The sequence below is a fragment of the Chiloscyllium plagiosum genome, unplaced genomic scaffold (genome assembly GCF_037043375.1).
Source record: "Chiloscyllium plagiosum isolate Xiang-an unplaced genomic scaffold, Cpla_swu_hap1 HiC_scaffold_44, whole genome shotgun sequence".
NCBI lineage: Eukaryota > Metazoa > Chordata > Chondrichthyes > Orectolobiformes > Hemiscylliidae > Chiloscyllium > Chiloscyllium plagiosum.
In genome coordinates this window covers 14029751-14042572 of record NW_028270182.1, presented here as the reverse complement: position 1 = coordinate 14042572, position 12822 = coordinate 14029751, and the positions used below count along the sequence as shown (strand labels likewise).

Genomic DNA, 12822 nt, shown 5'->3' with positions numbered 1-12822 from the left:
AAATGGGTGAGCCCTGGTTTTTAAATAGCAGTTAGAGAATGACATTCAAGGGAGCAGCTGAGATTTATTGAAATGGTCCCACTGTTGGGGGAATTATAACTACGTGCACGAATATGGAGACACTTTATGATGAATGGCTCAGATAGGGCAAACAAAAGACTGTTCCCAGAAACTGGAGGATGATAAACAGAAAACACAATGAAGCTAATTGACAAAAGAACCAAAGGTGACAGAGTCTTAGACATGTACAGCACAGAAACAACTCGTCCATGCCGACCAGATATCTTAAATCAATTTAGTCACATTTGCCAGCATTTGGGCCACATCCCTCTAAACCCTTCCTCTTCATATGCCCATACAGATTTACAAAATTATGAGGGGCATGATTAGGATAAATAGACAAAAGTCTTTTTCCCTGGGGTGGGGAAGTCCAGAACTAGGGGGCATAGGTTTAAAATGAGAGAGGATAGGTATAAAAGAGACGTAAGGGGTAACTTTTTCATGCAGAGAGTGGTACGTGTATGGAACGAGCTGCCAGAGGAAGTGGTGGGGACTGGTACAATTCCAGCATCTAAAAGGCATTTGGATGGGTGTATGAATAGGAAGGGTTTGGAGGGATATGGGCCGGGTGTTGGCAGGTGGGACTAGATTGGGTTGGGATATCTGGTCGGCATGGATGGGTTGGACCGAAGGGTCTGTTTCCGTGCTGTACATCTCTGTGACTCTTAAGTGTTGTTCTTGTACCAACCTCCACCATATCATCTGGTCAAAAGAAAACAAAAAATTCCACAGCATTTTTGGGTTTCTAAGACTTCCATTTGGTGGACGAATGTCTGACCATGAAACATGGATTCTCTTTCTTTTACTTCTTCCCAGGGTGCGGGTGTCACCTACAAAGCTGGCACTTGTTGCTGAGCTCTAGTTGCTCTCGGACTGAGGATGGTTTAAGTGTCAACCATATTGGCTGTGGGTTCAGTGTCACATGTAGACCAGGAAAGGACAGCAGACTTCCCCTTCCCTAAAGGAAGCTGAGGCCCAGGCTTATGTTGTGGGAACTCGGGTTCAAATCCCAGCACAGCAGCTGCTCCATCTAAAATTCAATTCATCATAACATCCAAAATCCATCTGGTTCGTGGATTCTTTCTCGGGAAGAAAATCTGCTATCCTTACAATGTGCCTGACTCCTAACTGTCCTCGGAAATAGCTGAACAAGCCACTCAGATCAAGAGGTAATCAATCAGAGATGGACAACATGTACTGAGTTTACCAGCAGCACTGACATCCCGTGAAAAACATAAACGAAAAGAAATAATGATTCATGGACATGGAGGGGGTGAGAAGAGGCAGGATGAGGGGCCATTACCTCAAAAATGTAAAATCAGATCATTCAGGGGTAATGTCAGGAAGCACTTCCTCGGATAAAAAGTTAGTGGAAATCTGAACTCCTCCTCCCCAACTTCTAAAAACTAGCCATTGGGACAATGGAGAGAAATGGAACAAAGGACTTTAAAATACAGAGCAGTTTGGATCGAATTGTAGATGGAATAGGCTTAAGGAGGTCAATGGTCTCCTTCCTGTTACTGTGCAGCACATTTGAGGGGCTGAACTCGCCACCCCCTGTACCAGTGAGATCGGCTCGGGGATTTCAGTGTGAACAGGCGCAGTTACTTACATCAATGTCGAGAATACTGGAGTCGAACAGATCCTGCAACAGACCGGCTCGGCCCTGTCTGATCGGCGGAGCCTGAAAGAGCGAGACACACACACACACAATCATAGAAAGGATTTCAAGACAGCTACAAGCCAGCAGCATATAGATCCCTGGAGGTCGACACAGAGAGATAGCAGTGAGTTGGCAAACACCCAACACGGGCCAGCCGTGGCTCAATGACTCTCATTTCAGACGATTGAGTAGATAATCTAAGCTGACAACCAACTAACTGCAGTGCAGCCATGTGGTTAGTCATTTACAGGTACCATCGTGGGCGGGGTAGGGTCAGTCAGTGCCGCAGGAGTGCCATATCAATCCCATGTCAGTCAGCACCGAGGGAGCGCCGCACCATTGAAGGGTCAGTCAGCACCGAGGGAGCGCCGCACCATCGAAGGGTCAGTCAGCACCGAGGGAGCGCCGCACCATCGAAGGGTCAGTCAGCACCGAGGGAGCGCCGCACCATCGAAGGGTCAGTCAGCACCGAGGGAGCGCCGCACCATCGAAGGGTCAGTCAGCACCGAGGGAGCGCCGCACCATCGAAGGGTCAGTCAGCACCGAGGGAGCGCCGCACCATCGAAGGGTCAGTCAGCACCGAGGGAGCGCCGCACCATCAGAGGGTCAGTCAGCACCGAGGGAGCACCGCACCATCGGAGGGTCAGTCAGCACCGAGGGAGCACCGCACCATCGGAGGGTCAGTCGGCACCGAGGGAGCACCGCACCATCGGAGGGTCAGTCAGCACCGAGGGAGCGCCGCACCATCAGAGGGTCAGTCGGTGGCGAGGGAGCGCCGCACCATCGAAGGGTCAGTCAGCACCGAGGGAGCACCGCACCATCGGAGGGTCAGTCGGCGCCGAGGGAGCGCCGCACCATCGGAGGGTCAGTCTGCACCGAGGGAGCACCGCACCATCGGAGGGTCAGTCTGCACCGAGGGAGCACCGCACCATCGGAGGGTCAGTCTGCACCGAGGGAGCACCGCACCAACGGAGCGTCAGTCAGCACCGAGGGAGCGCCGCACCATCGGGGAGTCAGTCGGCGCTGAAGGAGCGCCGCACCATCGAAGGGTCAGTCAGCACCGAGGGAGCGCCGCACCATCGAAGGGTCAGTCAGCACCGAGGGAGCGCCGCACCATCGAAGGGTCAGTCAGCACCGAGGGAGCGCCGCACCATCAGAGGGTCAGTCAGCACCGAGGGAGCACCGCACCATTGGAGGGTCAGTCAGCACCGAGGGAGCACCGCACCATCGGAGGGTCAGTCGGCACCGAGGGAGCACCGCACCATCGGAGGGTCAGTCGGCACCGAGGGAGCACCGCACCATCGGAGGGTCAGTCAGCACCGAGGGAGCGCCGCACCATCAGAGGGTCAGTCGGTGGCGAGGGAGCGCCGCACCATCGAAGGGTCAGTCAGCACCGAGGGAGCACCGCACCATCGGAGGGTCAGTTGGCGCCGAGGGAGCACCGCACCATCGGAGGGTCAGTCGGCACCGAGGGAGCACCGCACCATCGGAGGGTCAGTCAGCACCGAGGGAGCGCCGCACCATCGAAGGGTCAGTCAGCACCGAGGGAGCGCCGCACCATCAGAGGGTCAGTCAGCACCGAGGGAGCACCGCACCATCGGAGGGTCAGTCGGCACCGAGGGAGCACCGCACCATCGGAGGGTCAGTCAGCACCGAGGGAGCGCCGCACCATCAGAGGGTCAGTCGGTGGCGAGGGAGCGCCGCACCATCGAAGGGTCAGTCAGCACCGAGGGAGCACCACACCATCGGAGGGTCAGTCGGCGCCGAGGGAGCGCCGCACCATCGGAGGGTCAGTCTGCACCGAGGGAGCACCGCACCATCGGAGGGTCAGTCTGCACCGAGGGAGCACCGCACCATCGGAGGGTCAGTCTGCACCGAGGGAGCACCGCACCAACGGAGCGTCAGTCAGCACCGAGGGAGCGCCGCACCATCGGGGAGTCAGTCGGCGCTGAAGGAGCGCCGCACCATCGAAGGGTCAGTCAGCACCGAGGGAGCGCCGCACCATCGAAGGGTCAGTCAGCACCGAGGGAGCGCCGCACCATCGAAGGGTCAGTCAGCACCGAGGGAGCGCCGCACCATCGAAGGGTCAGTCAGCACCGAGGGAGCGCCGCACCATCGAAGGGTCAGTCAGCACCGAGGGAGCACCGCACCATCGGAGGGTCAGTCAGCACCGAGGGAGCACCGCACCATCGGAGGGTCAGTCGGCACCGAGGGAGCACCGCACCATCGGAGGGTCAGTCGGCACCGAGGGAGCACCGCACCATCGGAGGGTCAGTCAGCACCGAGGGAGCGCCGCACCATCAGAGGGTCAGTCGGTGGCGAGGGAGCGCCGCACCATCGAAGGGTCAGTCAGCACCGAGGGAGCACCGCACCATCGGAGGGTCAGTCGGCGCCGAGGGAGCACCGCACCATCGGAGGGTCAGTCGGCACCGAGGGAGCACCGCACCATCGGAGGGTCAGTCGGCGCCGAGGGAGCACCGCACCATCGGAGGGTCAGTCGGCACCGAGGGAGCGCCGCACCATCGGAGGGTCAGTCGGCGCCGAGGGAGCGCCGCACCATCGGAGGGTCAGTCGGCGCCGAGGGAGCAGCGCACCATCGGAGGGTCAGTCTGCACCGAGGGAGCACCGCACCATCGGAGGGTCAGTCTGCACCGAGGGAGCACCGCACCAACGGAGCGTCAGTCAGCACCGAGGGAGCGCCGCACCATCAGAGGGTCAGTCGGCGCTGAAGGAGCGCCGCACCATCGAAGGGTCAGTCAGCACCGAGGGAGCACCGCACCATCAGGGGGTTAGTCGGTGCCGAGGGAGCGCCGCACCATCGGAGGGTCAGTCGGTGGCGAGGGAGCGCCGCACCATCGGAGGGTCAGTCAGTGGCGAGGGAGCGCCGCACCATTGGAGGGTCAGTCGGCACCGAGGGAGCGCCGCACCATCGGAGGGTCAGTCAACACTGAGGGAGTGCCACACCATCAGAGGGTCAGTGCTTTGGGAGCACTGACAGTGCCTTGTCCCACACCCTGCCTCCAAGGCCCCTCTATAGATACTGACCAGACTGATCTCGCTGTTTGCATCAGAACGCTCGCTCGTGGCATCTGATATCATTTCTCCTGTCTCTGACTCTTCACCATCTTCCTCCATCAGACTGAGCCTGAGAGAGAGAGAGAGAGAGATAAAACAACATACCCATGAAACTGAGCATCCGAGAGAATTACACATAGAAGAACGATGCTGAACTGAGAAAAGGCCCCTTTCCTTTGGAACCCTCCACCCATATTCCTCCCCACCCCAACCACCCATTTAAGGCTGCTCTGTTGCATGAAGAACCAACCCAGCTGGAGAAACCGAAACTCATCTGACCCTGCCACTTCATTCACTCTCCCCTACTCCAGTTCAGCTACTACATTCCAGAACCAACCTCGTCCGAGTCCTCAAGCCCTCCTTATGCCCAGTAAAGCCACACTGCCCACAGCCCCTCCATCTCTGCTTCACCCCCTCCCCACAACAGAAAATCAAAGACCCCCTGCCAACTCCCTGCTTCTGAGAGGAATGCATTATCCATTGAGTTAAACTGATGCAATGGGCCCTGATGCTGACACAAGCCTCCCCTGTCCTGGTCTTTGCTCGGTCTCATAGCGGTGAGGCACACAACCTGATTTTCCACCTTCAAATCACAATGCTGCCCCCTTGACACTGATTTCCCCCTCCCCCTCACCATGTCAGCACTGCCTGGCCCGTGACACTAACATTCCCAGTGACAGAGTTGCCCTGCGATGCCACCCCCCCCCCCCGCGTTGCTGTCCCTCTCCCGGTGTTGAGCTTTAACGCCAGATCCGCTGTCTCACTGTTGCCCCATGACACCGGTCTCCTCTCCCCGGGGCTGCCAAGGAGGTGGGGTTAAACACTGACAGTGAGGTCCAAGCGCGCAAGTCACCAAAACCCAGTGACGTACAGCTGCTGTTTCTTGTGCCGCTGTCGCATTCGGTTCTTCTGCTGCTGGTCCTTCTGAACTCTCTTGTTCTGCCTCTTGTTCTGACTTTGCGACTCAAGCCAGGAACGACTGGAGAAGAAGGGGGAAAAGGAAGAGGACGTTAGGTGCCTCACACAGGCAGCCACACAATCATACGGACAGCAAACTGGCTTCGGTGAAAGGGGTGTGGATGGAATACTCGTCGACAGTGTTAGTGGTGGAAATGAAAGACAGTCCCAGAAGCACTTCATTGCTTGCGAGAAGCCTGGCTTAATCTTTCAGACTGCAACCCGAACCTACCTTTGTGCAAATTCAGACTCTGACCCCTTCTCCGAATCCTGGTCATCAGAGCTCTGCAGACTTCTCGTGTCCCACTGGGGTGGTCTCAGGATGGTCGAGGTCAGTATCGGAGTTCTCAGTTTACCGCCCACGGGCATGCTGCCACCACTCTGCAGCCACACACCATCCGAACTCAGATCTGAAACTGGACACAGACATGCAGACGTGGGCAGTCAGCAACACTCACAGCCTAATTAATTACAGAGATCCAGAAGCAGCCATGGTCGCCTCTCCCATCCCACACTATCTTCCCAAATGGGGTTCCAGGTCCAATTCTGCACCCATCAGCACAAAAACCAAACGCTTTGAAAGATGGGGTGGAGGCATGAAGCCAGTCAGGAAGATCTATTTATTTTTTGTTTTACAGGATGTTGGCAAGGTTAATGCTTGTTGCCTATTCCCCATTGCCTTTTGAGGCCAGCTAACAGTCAGCTACACTGAATGTGGGTCTGGGATAACACGTAGGTCAGGCCAGGTAAGGACATCAGTGATCTACAGGCAGTTCTGCGATAACACATTTTTCATTAATGCCATTGGGCGAATGGGGAATGCAGTTTCCAAAGCGTGAACTTTTAAAGTGCGTGTCAACTGTAGGGCGATTAGATTGCCAACATTTTTAGGTGTTGTTTGTACTCTGAGATTTTTGTCTAATCCCGGGTTGTGCGGGAACACCACTATCGCATGTTTATTCATAGAATCCCCTACAGTGTGGAAATAGGCCCTTCGTCCCAGCAAGCCACACCAACCCCAAAAGAGTAACCCACCCAGACTCATTCCTACCACATTACTGTACATTTAACCCCGGCTAATGCACCTAACCTACGCATCCCTGAACATTATGGGCAATTTAGCATGGCCAATTCACCTCACCCGCACAGCTTTTGGATCGTGGGAGGAAACCAGAGAACCCGGAGGAAGCCCACGCAGACACGGGGAGAATGTGCAAACCCCACACAGACAGTTGCCCGAGGCTAGAATCGAACCCAGGTCCTTGGTGCCGTGAGGCTGCAGTGCTAACCACTGAGCCACCGTGCCAACCCGCTCTATAACTGCCTGTATGCGGTATTCACAAATCAGATGGAGGGTCTGATGAAGGGTCGCTGGACTCAAAACACCAGCTCTGCCTTCTCTCCACAGATGCCGCCGGATCTAACTGAGATTTTCCAACGTCTTTATTTCAGTTTCAGGGTCAGCTTTCAATTCCAGGTTTTGTTTGGAGCCATTTTACTGAATTTAAATTTAATCAAATGCCAAGTTTGGATTTCAACCCACACCTCCGAAACATGAGCCTTGTTGGCTGGAATACTGGTTACTGGACTATTGGTTATCTTACTACGAGACCATTGTGTTTGTTGAGAGGGAAAGGATGCAGACTCATGGGGAGGAGCAGGATATTAGAAAGGGGGGCTTTGGAGAGGGTGCAGAAATCAGTGAGATGGAGCCCAAGGATGGGGACTGAAGGTGGGTTACAGAATCCTGGGGCAGGGAGGATGGTTTTGGGATGTTGCAGTCCTTCCACTTCTTACCTTCCAGCCTCCTCCTCTTGGCAGACGATGTTGGTGCTTTTTTGCTGCGGGCACTCAACGTTCTGCTGCTGATCACAGACACAGTGTCATCTTCCCCCCGAGCCAGCAGCGAGCGACGGTACAAGGTCAGCGGGAGCCAGCCCTGGGTGCTCAGGTTGACGGGAGCCGGGAACGTCTTGTCCAGGTAGCCGAGGCTGCGGGCAGAAGAGCGGGTTAGCAGAGCATCACCGCCAACACGGAACTGGGATGGCACGGCAGCTTACTGGGGGAGAGGGAAGGGGTTTGGGGGAGAGGTGGGGTAGGGGAAGGGGGGTGGAGGAGGGGGAAGAGAGGGAGGTGTGGGTGGGGGGGAAAGGGGGGAGGTGGGGTTGGGGGAGCGGGGGAGGTGGAGGGGAGGGGGGATGGATTAGGTGGTGGGTGACAGGTGGGTTAGGTAGGTTGGGGGAGGGGTGGGATGGGGAGTGGTCAGGGGAAGGGTGGGATGGGTTGGGTAGGACATGGGGAGCGGGGTAGGTAGGAATGCCCAACGGAAGGTCAGTGCAGACTCAAATGGCCCAAATGTCCTGTTTCCACACTGTAGGAATTCTATGATACTGTGACCTGCCATCTCCCTACCATGTCAACATTGTCTTCTTCGACAATGCTCGTGTGAACTGTCTGGGATGTTGCGCTACACTGGAGATGCTACACAGATTATTTCTTGTTCCACATGCACAGACCCAGGAATAATCAACTGTGCAAAGTTGAACCCAGGCTCGCCCACACACCCTGTGTCCATGCACCTAACCTAGCTTACTCACACTGCCTTCTTGTCCTGACGCAGCAGTTTGACTGAGAATTCACTGATGACATCGAGGAACAGCAGGTTCTGGGGAGGCAAGTCTGAAGCACTCGGATGATACTGCTGGAAGGCGAATCTTATCCCATCCCTACGATGAGAAGGAGCAGACCAGAGGCAGGAGAAAGTGATCAGAATACAGGCAAATAAATCAGAGACAAACTACAGATGGTGAATAAATGCTTGCAACCTTTATGTAAACACATTCACAGACGTGGATGTGATTGGCAAGGCCAGTATTCATTGCCCACCCTAACTGTCCTTGATAAAGTGATGGTCAGTGCCCTCTTGAACTGCTACAGAAACTGGCCTGTAAACGTTAGGGAGTTCCAGGATTTTGCCCCAGTGACACTGAAGTAATGATATACTTCCAAGTCAGGATGCTGTTTGGCACTGAAGGGGACTTGCAAACTGTGTTCCCATCCTTCTGCTTGGCCCTTCCCAACAGAACGGGTTGGGGTCTGCACAGCGCTGTTGAAAGAGCCTTGGTGTGTTGTGGCAGTGTATCCTGTACATGGTCCACGTTGCTGGCACTGTACACTGGTAGTGGAAGGAGTTAACTTTAACCTATAGGATGCCTGTTAAGCAGGCTACTATGTCGTGGATGGTTTTGAGCTTCTTCAGTACTGTTGGAGCCACATCCATCCAGATACAGGGGGAATATTCCATCACACTTGTGCCTTGTCAATGCCGGACAGGCTTTGCAGAGTCAGAGAAGGAGTTACCCACTACGAGATTCCCAACTTCTGTCCTAGCCATCTTTAAAGTGATACAGAGTTCAGCCAGAAACAATTTTTCTCAATTGATCTCCATTTCCCCTCAACCCTAGAATTATTTGTCTGCTTGTATTATTCGTAACGGCAACACGTGTAACGTGAAAAAATATTGTTTAAGTATCACCCTGCCCCAGACCATAAATGTCTGCAAGCCACTAGATCATATTCTCAGGTGGCACAGTAGCTCAGTGGTTAGCACTATGCCTTACTGTACCAGGGACCAAGGTTCAATTCCACACTCGGGCAACTTTCTGTGAGAAGTTTGATATCCTCTCTGCTTGGGTTTCCTCAGAGTATTCCAGTCTCCTCCCACAGTCCAAAGATATGCAGGTTAGGGTGGATTGGCTGTGCTAAATTGCCCATAGTGTCAAGGGATGTGCAGGCTTTGTGGATTAGCCATGGGGAATGTAGGGTTACAGGGATAGGATAGGAAGATAGGTCTCGGTGGGCTGATTTTCGGAGGGTCGGTGTGCACCTGATGGGCTGATTGGCCTGCTTGCACACTGTAGGGATTCTGTGATTCTCAGCCAATTATACGGATGCTTCCCGCAAACATTACAAGACTGAAAGCTCTGCGTGCCCACTGCACAATACTATCGCAACATTCAAAACTGCACTTAGCATCCAGAGACTCACATCCTGCTTCCTAGACCCTTCCCTGCCTTCCCCATAACAGTCCAGATCCAAGTCCCATACTCACAAATGCAGCGAGACCACAGACTGCCTGCTCTTGATCAGGTCTATCCCAAAGGTCAGTGCAAACCTCCTGCCGAGATCTTTAATGGTGCAGAAAGCAACAGAGGATCGGTCGATGACAGGGCCCTGATCTTGGACTAGTTCGTTGAACAACTAAAAGGTGGACGACAAAACACAGTGAGGACAAAACTGGTAAAATATAATGTCAAAAGGACTCTGTGTTGGGGGTGTCCAGAACTAGAGGGTATAGGTTTTGGGTTGGAGCGGGAAGATTTAAAAGGGACTTAAGGGGCAATTTTTTCACTCAGAGGGTGGTGAGTGTATGGAATGAGCTGCCAGAGGAAGTGGAGGAGGCTGGTACAATTCCAACATTTAAAAGGCATCTGGATGGGTCGATGAATAGGAAGGATTTAGAGGGATATGGGCCAAGAGCTGGCAAATGGGACTAGATTGGGTTGGGATATCTGGTCTGCATGGATGAGTTTCCATGCTGTACATCTCTAGGACTCTGTAGTTCAGATGGATAGCAATGTACATTTGGTGACCTTACCTGGCATTAGAACATACTGAATAGCTCATTGGGTTAAAAGGGAGTCGTTGTGCCTGTTGTGCTGGAAGACTGATCATGCTGACACACTCACCTGCTGTAAACTGAGCAGGAGAGTCTTGGCACACTCCACTTTATCAATCAGCCGTGCTTTAGCCAACATCTCCTTGATAATGTCACCATAGTCACCATAGTACTGCAATGAAGAGGACAGAGCTATCAATGTTTGACCCCAAACCATTGGTCCATAGGGCCCTATTCATTTGTAACTTGCTCAGCATCTCCCCAACTGCCTGTAAGCTGTCACTCCAATCCACATGCACCACTTGCTCTATATCCTCATACTTCTCGAAATTAAATGCACCCTGCTACCTCCGACCTCAGACAAAATGTAACTACTTCAGAATCCTACAGCCATCCAAAATCCTTCCCCAGCCCCTTGTTCATTTCTCCACCACGGAGCCTGTTACACTGTTCCCCCAGACTACACAGACCTTGTCCCGCTCATCCCTTCCCCTACACCCACACCAACATATCTGAATCCACACCTTTCATTCTAGATCTCCAAATGTTCTTAGTGGTGGTGATGGGAGAAGAGAAACAAAACTTAATGGCCCGGCCCAGCCACCCACCCCAGTCCCTTCAACCAAGACTGAGCAGCCCCCTGCCACTTAGGTTGTGGTGAGTTGTTTGACCAATGGGGGCCATTGTGGTGGGGGAGATAGAATGCAAGCCCTGTGTGGCATCAGAAGTAGCTTCTCTCACCCCACTGAGCCACCAGCCCTACAAGTCAGCGCTGGTCAGGACTACCCTTACTTTCATGTAGTGTTTGAAGATGTCAGCTGCGGTCCTCAGATCCACCATGTTGTAGATTACAAGTTTACAGAATCCAGCCAGGAAATTCCTCCTCTTGTGCAGCATCTCAATCTTCAACGTCTCATCTTAATTCAAGGAAATCAAGGAAATTAATATTGAACCAGAGCCAAGGGAAGTCCCACAACACGATAAAAGCTTTGAGTTGAAGTCAACATGAACAGCTGCTAAGGGAGGCTGTGGGAGCTTGCCATTATCTCCCAAGCATCTGTAGATACGGGGGAGGCACCAGAATATTGGTGAGTGGCAAACATGGCACCCTTATCCAAGAACGGGTATGACGGAGAACAGAATAACCATCGTGGGGTGGGCTGGGGGGTGGAAACTTAAGAAAAGCATTTGGAGAGGTTTGAATTAATTAAGGAGAATCAGCGCAGATCCATAAAAGGAAGATTGCGTTAACCTAATCTGATTTAATTTTTGATTGAAGTACAGAAAAAACGTGGAACGTGTCGTCTACTGAGATATTAAGTGTTTCAAAAAAAAACTAACTACTCCTTATAAAAAGGTTGGATAACAAAATTAAGGCCCATAAAATAGACTAGTTAGCGTAAAGTTGGGGGAAAAAAATTCGAGAGCAAATCAGCTGGTCTTGGTAAATGGTTACTTTGTTTTTTTTAAAAAAAGTCTCCTTAGAGGATAGTAGGCAGTGGTGTTTCCCTCAGGGTCAGTACCAGGACTGTATTTGGTTTTGACATTGGTATAAGTGGCTTGGGGTACTGGAATACAGATAAAATCATAACAGAATCCCTACAGTGTAGAAGCAGGCCATTTCATCCATAGAGTCCACACCAACACTCCAAAGATAATCCCACCTGGATCCACCCCTATTAACTAACCTTATCCCCGTAACTCTGCATGTCCCATGGCTAATTTTACCTGACCTACACATCCCTGGACACTATGGGTAATTTAGCACGGCCAATCCACCCTAACCTGCACATCTTTGGATTGTGGGAGGAAACCAGAGCACCCGGAGGAAACCCATACAGACACGGGGAGAATGTGCAAACTCCACACAGACAGTCGGCTGAGGCTGGAATCGAACCAGTCACCCAGACCCCGTGAGGCAGCAGTACTAACCACTGAGCCACCCTGACAACATTTTCTGATGGTATCAAACTTGGAAGTCTGTCACACTTGGAGGATACCAATCCAGACTGTAAAAGGACAGAAATAGGCTGGCCGAATTGGCAGGTGTAAGAAATAGAATTTAACGCTGAGAACACAAGGTGATGCATTTTCACAGAAGGGTTAGAGAGAGGCAATGCAGAGTTAATGGCATTGTTCTAAATAGTGTGCAATCACATGGGGGCATTATAAAATTTATAAAGTTCTAGTTAGGTCACAACTAGAATAATGCATTCAGTTCTGGTCACCACGTTTTAGGAAGGTAAGCATCCCAGAGGGCTCCAGGGGTAAGGGATTTTAACTCCAAGGCAAGTTTGGAAACAGTGGAGTTGTTCACTTCCAAGAGAAGGAGTGACTTAGTTGCAGTCTACGAGATTATTGCATGCTTCGACATAGCAGCTTTGTAAAA

The 12822-nt window shown here is 52.7% G+C and overlaps 1 protein-coding gene across 1 annotated transcript in view; it reads right to left on the bottom strand.

The window, feature by feature from the left end:
• stag3 (STAG3 cohesin complex component) overlaps positions 1-12822 on the bottom strand; it is a 60096-nt gene that overhangs the window by 2180 nt on the left and 45094 nt on the right. Inside the window, exons 28-36 of the mRNA XM_087982683.1 lie at positions 11226-11350; positions 10504-10605; positions 9867-10015; positions 8353-8481; positions 7553-7746; positions 5988-6171; positions 5670-5777; positions 4769-4868; positions 1673-1744 (exon numbers count right to left, since the gene is read on the bottom strand). Coding sequence (XP_087838809.1) covers positions 1673-1744; positions 4769-4868; positions 5670-5777; positions 5988-6171; positions 7553-7746; positions 8353-8481; positions 9867-10015; positions 10504-10605; positions 11226-11350 — 1163 coding nt within the window. The remainder of the gene's footprint in view (positions 1-1672; positions 1745-4768; positions 4869-5669; positions 5778-5987; positions 6172-7552; positions 7747-8352; positions 8482-9866; positions 10016-10503; positions 10606-11225; positions 11351-12822) is intronic.